Source organism: Plecotus auritus, assembly GCF_963455305.1.
Source record: "Plecotus auritus genome assembly, chromosome: 5".
NCBI classification, from domain to species: domain Eukaryota; kingdom Metazoa; phylum Chordata; class Mammalia; order Chiroptera; family Vespertilionidae; genus Plecotus; species Plecotus auritus.
In genome coordinates this window covers 54,352,843-54,372,683 of record NC_137776.1, presented here as the reverse complement: position 1 = coordinate 54,372,683, position 19,841 = coordinate 54,352,843, and the positions used below count along the sequence as shown (strand labels likewise).

General features: G+C 37.3%; 1 protein-coding gene across 1 annotated transcript in view; it reads right to left on the bottom strand.

Moving 5' to 3' along the window:
* Positions 1–1,450: 1,450 nt before the first annotated feature.
* Positions 1,451–19,841, bottom strand: part of SLC38A11 (solute carrier family 38 member 11) — a gene marked incomplete at its 3' end in the record, with an annotated part of 43,319 nt that continues 24,928 nt past the window's right edge. Inside the window, exons 6-10 of the mRNA XM_080671459.1 lie at positions 18,350–18,420; positions 17,511–17,672; positions 13,874–13,986; positions 10,970–11,101; positions 1,451–1,744 (exon numbers count right to left, since the gene is read on the bottom strand). Of these exons, the coding sequence (XP_080527585.1) occupies positions 1,451–1,744; positions 10,970–11,101; positions 13,874–13,986; positions 17,511–17,672; positions 18,350–18,420 (772 nt within the window). The remainder of the gene's footprint in view (positions 1,745–10,969; positions 11,102–13,873; positions 13,987–17,510; positions 17,673–18,349; positions 18,421–19,841) is intronic.

Genomic DNA, 19,841 nt, shown 5'->3' with positions numbered 1-19,841 from the left:
GTTTTGCCCTCCTGTTTCATAATTTATTTAATGGCACTACCATCATATTCTCACAAGATCAAAAGTTGGGAGGTAGATTCCTCACATACCTTGCTCCGTAAATCCAGTCTATTATTCATGCTCTTAACACAGCAAGGACCTTACTCATTTCTCCAGGGATTCACTTCCTTCTAAACAAGGGATGCTGCTGAAATTATAATGAGAGCTTCACTTTGCTTTCAGAATATTTACTCTCTAACAGTTTCCCTTCTCTTCCCTTCGATTCCATAGACTTTAAAAGACAAAAATTGTGGGCTTTTTTGTTTGTTTGCTTGCTTGTTTTTCATAAAGGGCACACATACAAAATTTATACCAATAATCATCCACTTATTTGAAAGAAGAATATGTTGTCTCACATCTATATATATAAAAAGTCAGTGTCCGTGACAACCATGATGACCAAATGACCAGTCACCATGAGGTGGCATTGACCACCTCTTGGTCCCTTCCCCACCCCCACCCCCCCGGGCCCGTGAGCAGGGTGGGGCAGGATTGGGGACTGCTGAGCAGGCTGAACAGCTGACCTCTTGGTCCCTGCCCCCGGCCTGCAGGCTCTGATGGATCAGCGATGGTGAACAGGGTAATCGGGGTGGGTGGTGGGAGGACCAAGCTGGCTGTCAGACCGTTTGGATCACCAGCTCGTCCCCGGCTGCTTGGGGGTTCAGGCCTGCAGGTGCCGGCAACTTCATCTGAATGCATGTGCACCAGGCCGGCTACTGATGGAACGCGCTGCCTGCTTGGGGCCGCTCATGCTGGGGCGGGTAGGTCGTGGGTGCGCCTCACAGCTTCCATTAGCGTTTCAAGCCCCAGAAGCAGTGGCAGTGCCAGCAGGCGGCAGTAGTGGCGGTGGCAGCAGCACCTGCGTGAGTGGCCCCAAGCGGGCAGTGCGTGCCATCAGCGGCTGGCCCGGTGCATGCGCATGGAGGTGAAGTCGCCAGCACCTGCTTTCCCGCAGGCCTGAGCCCCGAGCAGCCAGGGATGAGCTGGAGATATAATGGCCAGACAGTCCGGCAGCAGAGGCGGTGTTCGGCCTGGGGACTGGCGAACGAATAGAAGATGGAGGCCAGGCCTAGGGACCCTACCCACACAATTTTGTGTGCTGGGCCTCTAGTATTAAATAAAAGAATAATGCTTTGAGAGGATGACAGCAAATGTCAAAGGCTTCACTTTCCTTCTGAAATTAAGATTAGTGCAGCAGTCAGTAAAACAAAACATTTATTTTGTCCCAGTTTAAGATAAAATGGATTTCATTTTTCTTTTTATATTTCATATTGAGCTAAAGAATAAGGAAAGCCAGGTCTTAATAAATGCCAAGGTAATAATTTTATAATATAGACACTAAAACATGTGTGAATGCTATTATGTGGTTAAGAAGTCTATGAAGATGTACATATTTTTTAAAGCAGTCAACTCATTGAAAGGTACTGATATTTAAATGTGAAAGTTGAGTTGTCAGTTGAAAAGGAGAAACTGAGATGTTTGTGAGAGAGAAGTTGTCAGGAAAGCAGTAGAACATTTCCTGGCCGTGCGTGCAGTCCTGCGGATTTGTCACGGCCATGATGAACCCCGCAACCATCACCGTAGCACCAATGGGGAGCATGACACAGGACATAATCTTATCGGCGTGTGTCCTCGGTTCTTCAGACAGTTTCAGATAACATGCTGATGGGATGATAAAGATTAGGGGAGCTGCACAAAGCACACCCTGCGTATTGAAAATGAGAAACGAGATAATGTTATCGGATGGAACATTCCTTGGACAGTTTTTAAAAACATTTACAAAATGTATTTGTCATTGCACATGTTAAAAGTTAGATAGGTTTGGTTAACTCAAACAAAGGAAAGAAAAAAAATCCCCAAATAAATTTAGAAATAGGGTTTTTCTTTTCTAGTGGCATATTTACAAATGAGAGAGTGAAATAAGAGTAAAATATATATATATAGTAGATTAAAATATAATTCAGTAAAATAAAATTATATTGAATAAGATAAAATAAATTATTAAGACTAGAAAGATAATCAGAAAATAAAAATGATGGTAAAACTGACTTCTGGAAAACTCTTGAAATTTTCCATATTTTCATTATATCATAATACCTCATATAAATTATTGTATATCTACTATGCCATTTAAATCTAAGAGATCTATTTGTCATTGTGTTTGAGAGGGAACTATTGGGATGCATGTAGGGCATATCATCTTTCCTTTTTATTTGAGTTTGTATAAAAGTAGGAGCCTATTTGAGAAAGAATAACTATAACCCTAAGGGCACTCAACATGAAATCGTATTTCTAAATCATCTTTCAAGTAAAATGAAACACATTAATTACCCTAGAAAATTGACAGTAAAACCTAAATTGTTACAGAAAACTGGAGAAGAACCAAGCAATAATTAGAGAGATGGAGTTACATTTATTACGCGCAGGTCCAGAGGAAAATGTCTCTCAAATTCTGGGCCCCAACTTGGAGGAATTTCCCCTATTTATATGTTTTTATCTTCTTGGCCTCCCAAATATGGGGTGTTTCCGGCCCCCTTTGCAAGTTCTTAAAGAGCCCCTATGTGCTGGGGCCTTGAGACTTTAACCAAAGGCCTGGCCTGGTGCCAGCACTGATAATTTCATCCAGGGAAGGTTTAATGGCCTCTCTGAAGTGGGAGTAGTCTTATTTTCCTTATTATTTAAGCAAGCAAGCATTTACAGAAGCCAAATAGTAGGGTTAAAATTTCAAACAGCAGTTTTTATATAAGATTGATGCTTCAAAATGACTGTGACTCATTCGCCCTCCCCAACACTAGCTTATGGATAAGTCTAACCTGAGGGGAAATGTCAGATTGAAAATTATGAGTAGTGTTTGTCTAGCATACAAATACCAAGAGTTTTTGACTTCAAAGGAAAAGAAACTTTCCCCTGGAGGAGGCCAAATTTGCACTAGAGACAGATTAATAGATAGCAGGCAGACAGCTCTGGTTGAGGGGAGGGGTATTGGGATGGTGGAGGGATTAAGCCAAAAAGAAAAAAAGTGAGAGAACTCATGGGCATTGAGGGGCGGGGAGGGAAGAGGGAGGGGAAGGGAGGTGCAAGAATGCGTAGAGGGGATAAATGGTGATGGGGAAAAAAATAAAAATATAATGTTGCTCATCTGTGGCGGCTCACTGGTTGAGCATCAACCTATGAACCAGGAGATCACTAGTTCCATTCCTGGTTAAGGCACATGCCCAGATTGCAGGCTTGATCCCCAGTAGTGGGCATGCAGGAGGCTAAGCAATGATTCTTTCTCAACATTGATGTTTCTCTCTCTCCTTCTCCCTTCCTCTCTGAAATCAATAAAATATATTTAAAAAACAAAATAAAAATGTAATGTTAAAATTTAAGTCATTTAATAGATTTACTAATTCTATTAAATATTAATTACTACATATTAAAATATGACACATATTAATGAAATATAATTATATAACAAACAATATTCTCTTAAGCCATAAAACACAAGTTTTTTTTATAACTTATACTCAATAGCAAATGTGACATTGGTTTAGAATTAAAATCAAGCTTTCCATAAAATTCATGTTTTGCTATATTTGAAAAAGTTATGAAATTTGTAAATATACAGAAACATAGAAAGATGAATATAGTGAAACCTTATACACATATAACCTATGATCTAAAATATTTTTGATGACACAGTATTTGGGTAATTTTAAGTTTGAATTTTTTTCTAAAAAATTTTGAGTCCTAGCCAGCCTGTGGACTGAAGGGTCCCATATTCAATTCAGGTCAAGGGCACATGCGGGGATTGCAGGCTCAATCCCCAGTAGCAGGCATGCAGGAGGCAGCCAGTCAATGGTTCTCTGTCATCACTGATGTTTCTAATTCTCTCTCCCTCTCCCTTCTTTTCTTAAATCAATAAAATATATTTTAAAAAAAAGATTTGAAAGCTTTTTGACACAACTGTAGTTAGTTGGTAAAATTTTAGAAAACTGATTTTGAAGGTGAATGATGTAAAACATTTTATACCCTAAAAATAGTTTTAAAGAAAATATTTTCTTCAGATCACCATTTACTAAAATTACTGGGTTTTATAATAAGTACCATCTTCATACCAGAAATATTACAAGTATGATTCCCAAAGTATATTTAATTTCTTTTTTTTTTTTTTTTTTTTTTTTTTTTTTTTTTTTTTTTTTTTTACAAAAACAGTAAATGTACAGAGGAATGGAAATTAAAGAGGACATGTTATAAAATCAGACTAGTCAGGCAGCATCTAAAAATCTGGGGATGAATAGGACTGACCACATTTCATGGAAAGTATTTCTACAGTCAGAGATATAAGAATGAGAAACTACTAAGAGGTACCAAATTGTATTCTAATTTAAAATATATGGACAATATAATTTTGCCATTCAAATGAATACCTACAAAAGTACACACTATACACATGGTTAGTTTTCATATGGTTAGAATTGAATGAATGATGGATTCCTTGAGCTCTATAGTGACACTTGAAACTGACATTGTTTTTTAAATTATGGGAAATCCTGAATGACTCAGTGTCTGTGTTGATAATAACTATTTTTTAATATCTTGGAAATAATTTTTGAAAACAAAAAAAGACAATTAAAACACACACACATATATATGTATGTATGTATGTATATGGAGAAAGTCTTTTCTCTCTATAGGAACAAGCTATAATTCATCTGGAATTGGGACTGTGAGAGTGCCATCAGGGTAAACACTGCCACTAGCTTCTGCTAAGAAGCTGTCGTCAGTTAGCAATCTGGGACTGTTCCAAACCTAACATGCTGGCAGTGCAAAGCATGGGTGTTCTGTTTATATTGTAACTAGAGGCCCAGAGCATGAAATTCATGCATGGGAGGGGGGTTGTGTCCCTCAGCCCAGCCTGCACCCTCTCCAATCTGGGATCCCTCAAGGGATGTCCAACTGCCCATTTAGGCTCAATCCCCCTGGGCTGCTGGCTCCCAACCGCTCGCCTGCCTTCCTGATTGCCCCTAACCGCTTCTGCCTGCCAGCCTGATCACCCCCTCACCACTCCCCTGCCAGCCTGATTGATGCCTAACTACTCCTCTGCCAGCCTGGTCACCCCTAACTGCTCTCCCCTGCAGGCCTGGTTGCCCCCAACTGCCCTCCCCTGCAGGCCTGGTCCCCCCAACTGCCCTCCCCTACAGGCCTGGTCCCCCCAACTGCCCTCCCCTGCAGGCATGGTCCCCCACAACTGCCCTCCCTTGCAGGCCTGGTCCCTCTAAACTGCCATCTCCTGCTGGCCTGATCACCCACAACTGCCCTCTCCTGCTGGCCATCTTCTGGCGGCCATCTTGTGTCCACATGGAGGCAGCCATCTTTGACCACATGGGGGCAGCCATCTTGTGTGTTGGAGTGATGGTCAATTTGCATATTACCTCTTTATTATATAGGATTCTTAAGCGTTGAAAAAGTAGCAGTTAGACTATATAGCTGATGTTTGCACTGGAAGAAGGCCAGTTGGGTATCTTGCCTAGGTAGCCATTACTTTATTAACATATGAAAGCCCAGTCTTGCTACAGGTTGTTGTGAGGACCCAAGATCAAGTGTAAAATTATCGAGCAGTCCCATCTGCTCATTTAATCTATTTAATATGGCCATGATTCAGAATACACCACCGGGTTTGGAATAATTTTTTGAAATTGCTTGATAGGACATAAAAATACCATAACTGTTTCTTAGAGAGACAATAAAATATAGCCTTATTTATAAAGCCCGGACAGCATTTCCTTTGATAATAACACTGTTGATGCCAGGGCATTTTGCAGTCTGCTATAGGGAAATAACAGAAGGTATTAAAGATTTTTACTGGCAATAGAGATGGGAAAAGTATCTGAATTCTCCTACCTGAATAGAAACCTCTCAAATGATGAAATGAAGCTGAAAACTAAATAAAAGAATGCTTTTAAATTTCGACTTTGGACTCATGAAATGTATTCCTATATCTTAAGAACAAACTCTGTCTGGGGAGGGCTTTGGTAGCTTGGACCATGGCCTGCTCACCCTCATGACTGGCTCTCTACACCTGGGCTCTCACTGGGCAACTGGCTTACTTTTTCCCTCCCACTGTAAGCTGCACACAATGCTTGTTGGGCTGGTTACTCTGGCCACAGGCACCAGCTGCTTCATCTTTTCTCTTTCTGCTGCTGCAAGTGGGAACCCCTAGGGCCCAATTAACACAGATGCCTCTTTTCTCCAATGGCAGCATCACTGTGAGATGCTACCAAGAGTGAGACTTACATTTATTTTACTTGCTTCTAAAACGAATCTGTTAAAATCAAGGATGAGTTTGCTTTGGAAAAACTTGTCATTGTTGTCTATTGCCAAGAAAACTATGAAATTAAAGGGAAGCTAAGTTCTAAATGAGGTTTTGCTTTTTATTAAACAAGTAATATAACCCTGAATAATTTATCCTATTTTTTTATTATACTAAGAAACAGCATTTTGATAACTTTACAAATTGAAGGTCTGATTCTATTATACATCTCATCTGTGAAGATCATTGTTCTACTTAGTGATGATTCAGAAGCCACAATAGAAAATAATTCCTAAAGTATTACAATTATTAACTAAGATAAAACCTATTAGTTAAAAATTATTAGTTTAGATGCAAAGTTTTTAGTCCCATTTTATTTCATCTCATGGTATTCATTTTAAACCATTATTAAAATCTATCCTATATATTATGAATTACTCTTATTGGTAAACTCAGTGCACAGATTTTTAGCTTAAAAAATGAATAGAGAAATGAACATATTTATTTTACATAATTTAGAGCCCATACTTTGGAAACCTCAGACTAGCATAATGATTAAAAATGTGGGCTTTAGTGTCTGAAAACCTGTGTTTAAATGTTGTAAACACAGTGACCTATTTAAACACTTTGTGCCTCGGTTTCTTCATCTGTAAAATAAATGCAGATGAAGGAAAATAATGCATGCAAAATGCATGGCACAGAGTAAGTACGCAATACATATTAGCTCACATTGTTGTTCTGAAGTGGAACACAGCATGCTTTCATTACTTTTAGTGCTGTATGGTCCAGCCTGCATTAGTTATTGACAGAAATGATGCCTGATGTGACTGTATTAAACATGACAAATGTCCTCACAAAAGGAAGTTGAGTGAAGACCTAAATATGTTATTGTGTGTACCAAAGGACTTTTCATTGGAAAACATATGCTTGGGTGGTCTGAAAGAAAAGGAGATCTTAGATTCTATTAACATACAAAGTGTTTTAAACTAGTATAATGGTGTTGGGTTATTGGATAATAACAGAAAATTTAGCACTTTTCTTTAATTGTTTTTTTATGAATGTCTATATAATCAAGTTTTTAAAAATCTAAGGACCCACAAGCATGTTTTAAATTAAAAAAAATAGTCCTCTACAGCCAGCTCAGATCTTGACTTTATGACTGAATATTCGGATATTCACCGAATATTTTTCTCGATTACAATACCAGAATTCTGTCTTAACCACAAAAAATTTTCAACATAAGTACAATAGAGAATATTTAATGGATTGAATGCTTACTATTTGTTGTGTAAGTGTAAAGGAGATTAGCAATTAATAGAAAGTAATGGTCGAATTTACAAAAATAAATCATTCCTGAAGAATAAGTAATATGTGTGTGGCTTGGTGAACTTAAAGGGTATAAAAATTGTTAAGCTATCAAGATGTGGTGAGTGGTCAGGCAGTTGATAAACATATTTTCCCTCATATCAAAATCCTATAATATTAAAAAAAGTGAACTCAAATGAGACAGGTCATGAAATAAGAAATAACAGAGCTGGTAATTATTATGTTGATCATCTCCTCAGCTTAGTTGAAGGATTACTATTACTGTCAACACCAACAATTTTTCAAAAAAAATTATTTATTGATTAATTTTAGAGAGAGAGAAACATCAATTTATTGTTCCACTTATTTATGCATTCACTAGTTGATGCTTATATGTGCCCTGACCAGGGATTGAGCCCACAATGCCGGTATATCAGAGAAGGATGCTCTAAACAACTGAACACCTGGTTAGGGCACCAAAAATGTTTTGTAACACTTAATTTCCTGGTGCTACACTAAACAATGTCCCTTATGTCCAGGAACACTTGTAGAAATAGTTCCTAAACTGTGGTCCCCAAGGAGCAATTACCCATGTAGAAATTTGAGCACTATGATCTTAGCACTGTGCCATATACATGGAGGATGGAGAAGGCAGCTAAATTCATTCTTGTCTTCAAAGAGCTTATAATTTGATAGGGAAGGTCAGCTTATGGACATCTAAACAGTACATGATGCACGGTAATATATAAATTAGTACATTAAGGTAGCAGTTATCCATCTACATAAATCAAGGTTGGAACTTAAAATGATTTGGGGTGTATATGGTGCTGGGAAATTTGGTCAGATACATGCAAAAAAATGAAACTAGATCACCAACTTACACCATACACAAAAACAAACTCAAAATGGCTAAAGGACTTAAATGTAAGATGGGAAAACATAAAAATCCTACAAGACTCCATAGGCAGCAAAATAGAAGATATATGTCGTAGCAATATCTTTACCGACACAGTTCCTAGGACAATGAAGACTAAGGAGAAAATAAAAGAGGACATATAGAAGGCTGAGAGACATATGTGGGGGACCTTCACAAACATGCTCAAAGTCACTAATCATCCAAGAGGTGCAAATCAAAACGAGATACCATCTCACACCTGTCAGAATGGCTATCATCAACAAATCAACAAACACAAGTGCTGGCAAGGATGTTTAGATAACCAATGGATACAGACACTGGGGCGGTGGGGGCTTGCCCAGGGTGGGAATGATTGGGTGGGGGTCAATTGGGGAAAAAGGAGACATATGTAAAACTTAAGAAAATTTAAAAAAAATAATTAAAAAATGATTTGGGGTGAACCTACCTAGGCTTTGGCCTATGCAAAATGAGGACGTAGATACAGGTTATTTTGAATTTTCTCCATTTCTCCCATGAGCTTTCTTTCCATTGCTGGTTGAATAGATGGTTCCCCAGTCCTCTGTGGTTTGGGAAGCTATTTACTCCCTACTTTCCACATACTCTGCTACAAGAAAATCTGTATAGTGTGTTCCTGACTGAATTGCCCACTGCCTTTGTCTGGAACTTCAAATCTAAGTGGCATAATACCTTCACCTATCCCTCAACTCTCAATGGAGTAAGTAAATAATGACTTGGGATTCCATCTGTAAAAGTCAGCCCTCCATAATTCATTACTAATAAATGTTAAGTGCTGTGATTCTGAGGCATTATTCATGTCTCACCAAATGACATCATTATCCTAGTTCCACAATGTAGAACCAAGGAGTCATTCTACCTCTCTGTTCCCCTAATTGAATCTGTCACCAAATCCTGTCAATTTTTTCTCAAAAAAGATGTTGGGAGTTCATCTACTTCCTTCTGTCTTCTTTATTGCCTATATAGCAACTGAACTTTCATGTTTATCTGTGAGATTGTAAGCTCCATGAAAGCATGAATCTTTTCTGATTTCCTCTCATTGTTATATCATTATTGTGTGGCACACAATGATTATTCAATATATACCTGTTTAATGAGTAAATGAGAAGCTGCAATAGACCTTAAATCTGTGTACAGATTTGTACAGAAATGAAAGGAAAATAATAAGAAAGAATAAACATAAGCTAAAGGATAAAATAACTAATATGACTTGTAGGCCAAAAATAAGATGGACTAGAAATGAGGGTAGATTTTGAGTAAATGGTAAATAACTTTCCATAGAAGGCATAGGGTTAGATTATAGAGGCGACAGAGTTTATGGGAAAGTAGAGCTTTTTTAAGCAGGATGGTGATAAATTGAAAGGAAAAGTTAAATATATATTAGTTGAAGCAAAAAAGCCAGTATTAATTCAGATGTGATATGATGAGGACCCAGATTTGGAAGGTAGCAGTAGGTTTTACAAGAGAAAGTTTTAGAGAGAGAAAAAAAAATTTTTAAAGAAAAAGAACTTGGTTCATTGTCAGTGAATGTGGGGCATGGATATCACTCTCTTCACGTATTTTAATGAATTTCTCTCGACTTATTTTTACTTGGCAATGAAATTCCAGATGCATTAATTTATAGTTATTTTAATAATAACTACGTATTATAGGAAATAAAATATGAAAAAGTGCTCTAAACCTGGGTGTTTAAACATCAACCACTTTGACATCTTGGATTGGACAAGTCTTTGACATGGAGGCTGTCCTGCGCATTGTGGTATGTTTAGCAGCATCCCTGGCCTCTAGCCCTTAGATGCCAGTAGCATCTGCTTACCCAGTTGTGACATTAAATATGTCTCTAGCCCTAGCCAGTTTGGCTTAGTGGATAGAGCGTTGGCTTGCAGACTGAAGGGTCCCGGGTTCGATTCTGGTCAAGGGCACATGCCCGGGTTGCAGGCTCCATCCGCAGTAGGGGCGGGCAGCCTATCAATGATTCTCATCATTGATGTTTCTATCTCTCTCTCCCTCTCCCTTCCTCTCTGAAATCAATAAAAATATATTGTAAAAATACATCTAGACAATATGTCCCATGGGAAAAGAAGGGAAAAATTTCCTCTGTTGGAGAACCACTATTCTAAAAGTAGAGTCCCATAAAGTACATAATATCATCATCATTATAGGAAGAGATTAATGGGGGTCCGGGAAAGGAGGATCTATGTAATTCTTTCAACAATAAAGATTTTTAAAAATATCATCATTATAAATAGTTACTATTTAAAAACAAACACATTTTAAATTTACTTCAGAAAGTGAATTTTTAAGGAAAATTTTGAGGAAAACACATCTTACATTAAATGTAAACATCATTTTTAAAGGGATGTTTAGAATGGCAGGAGTAAACCTTTAAATGTACTTACATTGAGTTCTAAAACTATTCCAAGGCAATCAATCATCAATGACACGAGCGTGGCTATGGTGATGATAACCACTGTTACTATTACGTGGAACACTAATGAAAGATTCCCACCAAAAAACACATGGGCAATTACCTGCCAAATAAACAGATTATTTAGAAAGGGATTCTCAGACACATGCAGGATTTATTAAGAGAGTATTTCATATTATGGCACTTAGGACTATATAAAATACTGCCAATCAAAATTTAAGCCATATGAATGTTGTACATTTTTCCAAGTACTTACACATAGACATACACACATCAATAAAAAGGATTCTTTGTTGAACTATTAGACAGGCAGTACATAGCACACTAATGTGTGAATAAATATATTTCTCAAGTATTAGAGAGACTTTTGAAAGTTGCCTATCATTCTTCCTTGAGTCCAACAAGGTTACCTCTAAGACAATCCACAGATGCTACTGAGATTATTTGAATGACCTCTAAGAAAGGAGTTACCATAATTTTCTTCAATAATAATGGATGTGTAATATCTTTTACTGACAGAAACTTAGTTTTATGTAATCTAAATTCTATTTGATAGAAGTTAAATCTATTTTTTCTTGCCTTTCCTCAACATAAATGGAGAAAAGTTGATCACCATTTTCCACTGATACTTAGATTAGGAAATCAATCAACAGTTAACTATTTAATATGTCCTAACCTGTGATATGTTGGCAAAGAGAAAATGTCTAGATGATTCTTATACTAATTCGAGAGATCCAACCAATCTCATGAAACAAATAGTAATCAATTTGTGTCAGGATAAAAAAGAGCAAATAGAACTTAGAACTAGAAGGAGGTTTATTTATCTAAATCTGTTTTCCTTACAGTAATTGGCTTTACAGCATTTCTGAAATGTGCTTGTTCTACCTTGTCTTGAGGCAGGGCTTTAAGCATGGATAGGATTTAGAGCAGAATTATAAACTGATGCAACAGTGTGAAAAAGAACAATGAGGTAAGAACAGGAATGAAACCTATGAAGGACAAAGAGGAGACAGTCTGAACATGGTGGTGACTGCGCCACAAAAAACATGAGGCAAGAATTGGAAATGGTAGGAGATTCCAGAGGGTGGGGGACCTTCACAAAGCCAACTCTCTAAGCTGTGATAAGTAAATGTCCTAAATAAGTAACATTCCCCATAGAGGGATACCACTGTAACCTTGGCAATACTTTAATGGGGATACTAATAACTTTTACTCATTTATGGTTTTACAATTGGTAATGTCTTTCCAAATATTAACTTGTTTAAGATTCATTTTTATAGAGGCCTCTATGATAGAATTGTAATTGTGGAAAGTCACTAGTGAGGCAGGATAGTGAGACACGCTTTTGGACACCTTTGTATGAGGCTGGCTACTTTACCTATAACTAGAAATGGTTGTGATTATGTTTTTACCAACTGTATATTTGTGTGTGTGGGGGCGCGCATGTGTAGAAAAAGAAAAAGAAGAATGAAAAAGGAAGTGAATGGGTGAGGTATACGGCAAGGTTCCTCTGCCTAGTAATTGTTCTGATGGCAGAGATCTTGATTTAGTTCTGTCTTCCTGTCATGGCAGCTAGAAAGGAAATACAAGTTCCAAGTATTGAAGACATAGCTGTGCAGGTGGAATGACTCGGACTGTCCACAAACAGTTCACCAGAAACCATATGAGGATGACCATCTGTTACTGCTCATCTAAAGATCAGAACTGAACCTAAAGTACTGAGCAGAAGCTAAAATAAAACCATTTCCTGCATCCAACAGTAGTTGGCAAAATTCTAAAGGCTCTTAGATTTAAAAAAATCAACATAAAGTTCAGTCTAGGTCTTCATTATATTCAAGGTGGAGAACTGACCAGTGAGTTACACATTTGCAGGTGAGGACAAGTGCTAACTGTGAAGGACCTACATAGTGCTGAGCATTTCCTTACTCCATGTCCCTGTGCTGTTCCTCATCCCCTGCATTGGCAGAAGGTAAGCACCGCCCTGCCTCTAGAAGCCTGCTCATTAGTTAGTGTGTTTAAAGCTCTGTAGGAGTTTCACTTCACACATTGGAGCCGTTCACATGGTGCACTGTGTAAACAGCGTCTAGGAATAGATCCTGACTAATCCCCTTTCAGAGTGATCCCTGAAAGAACCATTGTGAAGCAGGATCATGTTTTTTTGCTAACTGGTACAGTGGATTTTTAGCTAATTTGCATAAAGAACTCTGGACAAGCCATGTTCTCTAAATTTTATACAAGAGGATTAGTTCTCTTTCACCTAATCTTCCTCCACAAATCCAGGTGGACTAGATAACATAACTTGGAGTTGATTTAAAAGTGAAATATATATAATACTATTTATATTCTTTTATATGGTATATAAATACAAATAAATTTATATGAACATATAAAATATATCCATAAAATGAATGGTGTAAATGGAATTTTGTTTTTCCATGGAAATGTATTTTTGTTTTTAAAATATAAGAAAACTGATCAGAATCTGTCCTATGGTGCCTTTAATACATGTTGACTTATAAAATATCTTAGCAAAAAGATAATTTTGTAAAACATGTTTTAAACTTTAGTACTTAATTTCTTTGTAAGAATGTTGTTTTTTGTTTGTTTTTAAAAACTTAGTTTGGCTCTATTAAAGACTGGCATTCATTTTGGAATGCAGTTGTGTAAATATTTACACTTATGCTAATATAAACTAAACCAAATCTTACTCAAAAAAAAAAAAAAGATCTTGTAAACACTGAATATACATTTATCTTTAAACTGGTTGAAAAGAAAATTTGGGGAATTTGCAGATTCAGATTACTTACAAATCTTTCTAAATTAAATGTAGTAGCGAGAGCCCCTAGATAAAGTGTTGGAAAGGAATTGTGCTTACCTCTCTAGTCACAAAGCATTCAATTGGGTACGTCAAAATGACAGTGACTCCATAACAAAACCTTCCAAAGGTTACCAGGTCATCATTTCTGCAATAATTTTCAAATAAGTCTCCTAGAGAATGATATAAAGTAGATTTACTTAATAAATATTATACATTGATATAAATATCTAATAAAGAAGATAGTGGATATTTATTATATCAATGAAGCTACATAAACTTCACTTTATTTAATCCATAGGATAAATTGCCAAATCTAAATATGTTTTTGAATTCAATAATTATGTAATTATTGTCTGATATGAAAACTAGTATATGTTCCACCTGAAGATGAATTAATCACTAGTAGTTTTCCTCTTATTCTCATTCTTTTCTTTGGTAGATTTGCTTAAATTTGTATCAACTTCTGAAAAGTATTTTTATCCATTGTCTTCGTACACCAGAATCAACTCCCTAAATTCTTGTGCATTGGTTTTATAAACTTGCTTCTGGTCTTTGTTTCTGGTAAGTGACTTCATTATTTTTTTAAAGGGTCTTTTAAAATAAACAAATTTCCTTTTGAAATGCTATTCATAGATCAAGGACAATCCTGAAAGGAAGAGTGGACCATTGCGTCTGGGGAGCTGAATTTCCTGTGTATCACACTGCAGGGTCTAATCACAAACTCAGGCCACAGCAAGGAATTCCAAACATACGTTATCCTTCATGGTATCCAATGAACTCCAGTGTAAATGCACTGATTCAAAACTGAACATATGGAAGAGTAGTATATTTCATTAGTCCCAAACTCAATGGGGGACCATATATACCTTGAACCAGTTCTTACTTAGAGACTATTTTCTCAGATACCTCTGTAATTGGAGGAGGGCACAGAAGACAGGTCAGCAAAAAAAGTTTCCCAATACTGTAACAAAAAAAAAACTTTGGTCTGTGTATTTCCTAAATATAACACACTTACGTCTTAAAATTTTAGTCAGTTTCCATTAGACTGAATAGGAAATTAGTTCAAAGTCACACACTACTACATTGTTTAAAAAGAAAACAATACTTTTGTACTTTCTTTCATTAAAAAGCAAAATGACCTGCCTCTTCCTAAGACTTATTTCAAGTGACTCTTTCCTCCCACCATCCACTAGAACAAATGTATATTACTTCCTGGTGTTTCTTTGGGGCCGAAGGGGATTAACCACAGAGCAGTAGTGGCAGAGACCTGTTTCAAGGTTGATAGAAAAGGTTCCAGCACTTTAAGAAAACAGGACAGACGCTCCCCTTCACTAACCTCCACTAAAAAATGAGCCGACACCGGCTCAAAAGTCACTGGGAATGTCAAGAACAATCTAGAGTTCTGACTGCCTCCTCACAAGCTGAAATTAATCTACTGAAAAGAGAAGGGAAAGAAGCACACAGTTTGCACAAACAAGACCAGATCTGCCTTAGGTGAAATGGCCTGAAAAAACAATGTCAGCTTATTCTAGTTTGAGACTAAGTGTATTTTAAGGAATTATAGCTAGGAAAAAAAACACACACACACACACCAACCCTACCAAACCTGTCAGCTTTGTTATATAAGATTTAATTATATCTGAGCAATTACCACTGTTAAATACACCAATGAGGTGTGACCAATAAAAAGGGTTTGTGTATTACGGATAAGGCATTTAAAAACCAAGGTTTTGTATAGATTGGAGCCTATAGACCATTCATCTTGGCAAAAATAGTGATACGTGGCAATATTTTGAGAAGATTCTTAACAAGACTTTCAAGGGACTTCATTACTGCACTTTTATGGTGCACACATGTATTATATTTTTACTGCATTTGGGCTTATGTTAATCACTTTCTTTTGAAACCATTTTTATTTCTCAAGTAATATCTGTCTTTAATCATAGTCACCTGTAACCTCTGTTTGAAAACTCACCAAGAGGAGCAGGCATCTAAGAGACAGCGTTTAATGGGTCACACTTGACCAAAATGTGGTAAGCAGCAAGAAAAATGAAAATAAAATTGTACTGGAAGTCTGGAGACTTGTTTTCCACTTTGTCACCAGCCAGCTTGGGCAAGTCACTTCTGTTTGTGTTTTAAACAGGGGGTAAAGCTGGTTAGTCCACTTACCTTCCTAGAGTTGTTTAAAGGTCAAATGAGATAATAGACATGCAAAAGCTGTGAGAGGCATGAATCAGCATTTAGCAGGCTGTCACATTGAATATTATACTACATAGATGAGGGAATGTGAGGGTCAAAGGAAGAGAAGAGGTGACCACTCAGTTGTTGGGCCTGTGTGAATAGAAGACCAGAGAAGAAAGTTTGGTGTAGTGCAGTGAGGTGAGGTTGGGGGAGGGAAGAGGCTGGTTTTGAGAATAACGATGTTTTGTGTTTAAGGCAAGAATGGAACAACTAAGTAGAAATGTCCTGCAGGCAAGAGGCTGAAGATGGCTATAAAAAGTTCTGGACTAGTTAAGATAATGAAAGTCTGCAGAGAATTTGTTAAGAGGAAAAAAGGCAACTTGTCTGAACCAATTAATGGGAGATGGGGGTGGAGAGGGGGAGGGATGAGAAAGCAAAGATGAATTACTTGAAGAGAAAAAATTTATTAACAGAGCAAATGATGACACGGTAGTGCTCCTTTCTCTTCAGGAGGAAAGGATGTTGGATACTATTAAGTGATTCAGAGAAGTCCTTGAGAATCAGAACCAAGAAGAAGATTCTTAGCTTTGATTAGCTTTGAAGAGTGGGAGGATATTGCTGTTTTCGAAAATAAAGTTGCAGTGGAGTAGCAGAGAAGGAAACTAGAATTCAGGTACTCTGAAGGGAAAGCATGAAGGAGGGAGAATGGACTACAGAATTTCAGCAGTTTTGCCAGGCCATTGTGGCTCAGTGGTTAAGCGTCAGGTTGCAGGCTTGACCCTCGGTAGGGTGCGTGCAGAAGGTATTGGATTGATAATTCTCTGTCATCGTTGATGTTACTATTTCTCCCTCTCTCTTCATTTCAGAGAGGGAGAGAGAGGGAAAGAGAGTTAGAAACATCAGTGATGAGAGATAATCATTGATTGGCTTCCTCCTGTATACCCCCTACTGGGGATCAAGCTAGGGCTATATTTTTTAAAATATATTTTTATAGCCCTAGCTGGTTTGGCTCAGTGGATAGAGCTTGGGCCTGTGGACTGAAGGGTCCCAGGTTCAATTCTGGTCAAGGGCACATACACATGCCTAGGTTTCAGGCTCGATCCCCAGTAGGGGGCGTACAGGAGGAAGCCAATCAATGATTATCTCTCATCACCAAAGGACTTGTGTGCATGCATATAAGCATAACCAATGGACACAGACACCAGGGGGGTGAGGGCATGAGTGGGGAGGGTGGGGGGCAATGGAGGGATAAGGACACATATGTAATACCTTAATCAATAAAGAAAATAAAATTTAAAAAATATATTTTTTTAAAAAAAGAAGTTTAGCAGTTTTAAAACGAGAAAATTAGGAAATAGGAGCAGCAGAAAGGTAAGGAGGTAGAGGAAAAAAATAGGCAGAAGAGAGATTTGTCTGAAGTAGAACATTGGGTATAATTGTACCCAAAATGAAAAGTGATAACACCACTCTATGTGAATACCAAATTATGGTAAGGCCAAACTTCTCATTTTACCTTGGGTGAAGCCAGTAAATGTCAAGTATCCACATGTAGCAAAGAGAACACTGATAAACACAGAAACCAAGGTGGACACATGGATGATGCGGGACCACTTAGCTACTGTGCGTTCCTCCAAAGAACCATACACTAAGAAGCAGTTATGGTGGCAAATAAATGCTGCAAACAAACAACAAAAATGATTATTGAAACAAGCATCAGTGTCCTCTTTTTACTTCTGAAAATTCAGAGATGCATGCTACTTTGGAATGATGATGAACTGATGTTCAAATATACTAATTTATGAGATATACTAAAAAATAATCTTTCTAACAGCTTTGGGAATGAGAAATTTCATTCACATTAGGCCTGTGTAGTCTCTTCATGTCACTCTTGATATAAACCAGGCCTATTCAATTTTCTCTCCCATTTTCCGTTTTCTAGTGGCCTTTCCAGTCTTAAGGGGAATATAAACAACACTATATTTCCAGTCCACGGCTTCTTTTCCAATCTGTGATGTAACAGAGGCACTTTAGACATCCGGCCAATTCCTAATACTTTGTGTGCAAGGTTTTAAAGAAATCCATAACATTTGCTAGATTTTCAAGTGAAGAAAAAAATGGCTTTCATGAATGTTCTGCATGAGAAAGAGACTTGTCCAAATGGAAGCAAATTTTAGTGATAAGTGAGAAAAGTTTGGGCCTAATTTTATGTTGGCACAAACTAGATCATATGCTGCTAATAGGATGTCTAAGACACAGGACATCTGTTCTCCAGACACAGATCTGAAACACAGCACTTCTTCACTGTACAGGAGACTCCATATTGAGAAAGAGCCTTTGAAACCATATACTCACCAAACGACATGACACCAACAGCCTGAATGGCATTGGGTTTTGCAAATACCCAGGCATCTTCTGTTTTTGGTCTAAAAGATAGTTAATTTAATGAATAATTAAACAGATACAAGCATAAGCATATCTGAGAACAAGGAATGCTGTCACAATATAAATGAAAATCTTTGTCAGAAATAATAAGGGATCTCCATTAATTGTAAATAAATTCCTTAGGAATATCAATGCTTTCTGTTAACTCCAGTCCTCTAAAAATGCATGTCAAATACTTGGAAAGGCTATATTACGTATTTTAAATATCCACCAATTACTTAATTTTATGATTATTTGGTCACTAATTTAACAACAAACATTTGTTATGTAGTCATTTGATATATTAATTGAGAAAGATACAAAAATTAATAATGCAGTGTTATTCTTCAATTAATCAATACTGCCCTTTATTCCCCTCCAACTAATTCTTCCAGATTCATCCTACACAACAGAAATTCATAGCTGGCACTACTTTATTGAGGAAGGTGGACATGAACTAATGTCAATCAATGATGTACTTAGCCATGTTCGGGAAACTATCTTATGTTATCTCAATCTTCCAATATCTTAAGTATTATTATCACCATTTAATATATTAGGAGAGTAAAGTTCTGGGTGGTCACATAACTGGTCAATCTTCCTCAGATAGTAAGTGAAGAAGTTGAGATTTCTCCTTGGTCTGTCCATCTCAATATCTCTTCCACACTGAACTCCCTGTCACCTTGTTTCCACCTGTGGACATACTTCTCAAAAAGGCTGGAAACATATACACTTTAAATAATGCAAAGAAGCCTCTTTCTCAGTGGAATTAAAATATTTGCTCGCCTCTCTATTGGCAGGGATTGGTTTCCCAGTAATGGTGAAGAGCATAGGCTCTAGGTAGGACAGTCTGTTTTGGTTTTCTGGCCCCTTCCACTTATTAGCTGTGTGATCTTAGGGAAGTTACTTAACCTCTCTGTGTTTCAGTTTTGATATCTACAAAAGTAGGATAATGATGGTACCTTGTTCACTGAGTTCATATACTAAACTCCTGACAGAGAGCCTAGAATATATTAAGTGTTCAGATTATGCACTGTATTGTTGTTATTATCCACTGTCATGAACTAAAAGGTAGCAAAAGTCTAAAAAAGTATGGCTAGCTTCCCTGAAAAGACAAGGCTTTAGCAAAACCCAAAGAATGCATGAAATTAGAAGAGGGGGATGGGGAAGAAAAGTCCTAAAAAGCACAAAGCCATCTATTTTGTTTGTTATTAATTCTAGAGCAAAGTAGACACAAAAACATCCCATTGGTTTTGTCAAAGTTAGTGAGATTTATGCATCATGTTATTTCTTTCCACTTTTGAAATGAGCAGATGCAGACACAAAGGAACTAGCTAGCCTCCAAGGGAGGCCTCCAGCTGGTACAATGCTTGCTCCACTTCCCTTAGTTTTTTGAGTGGGAGTTGCTGCCACCTGCTGCCTC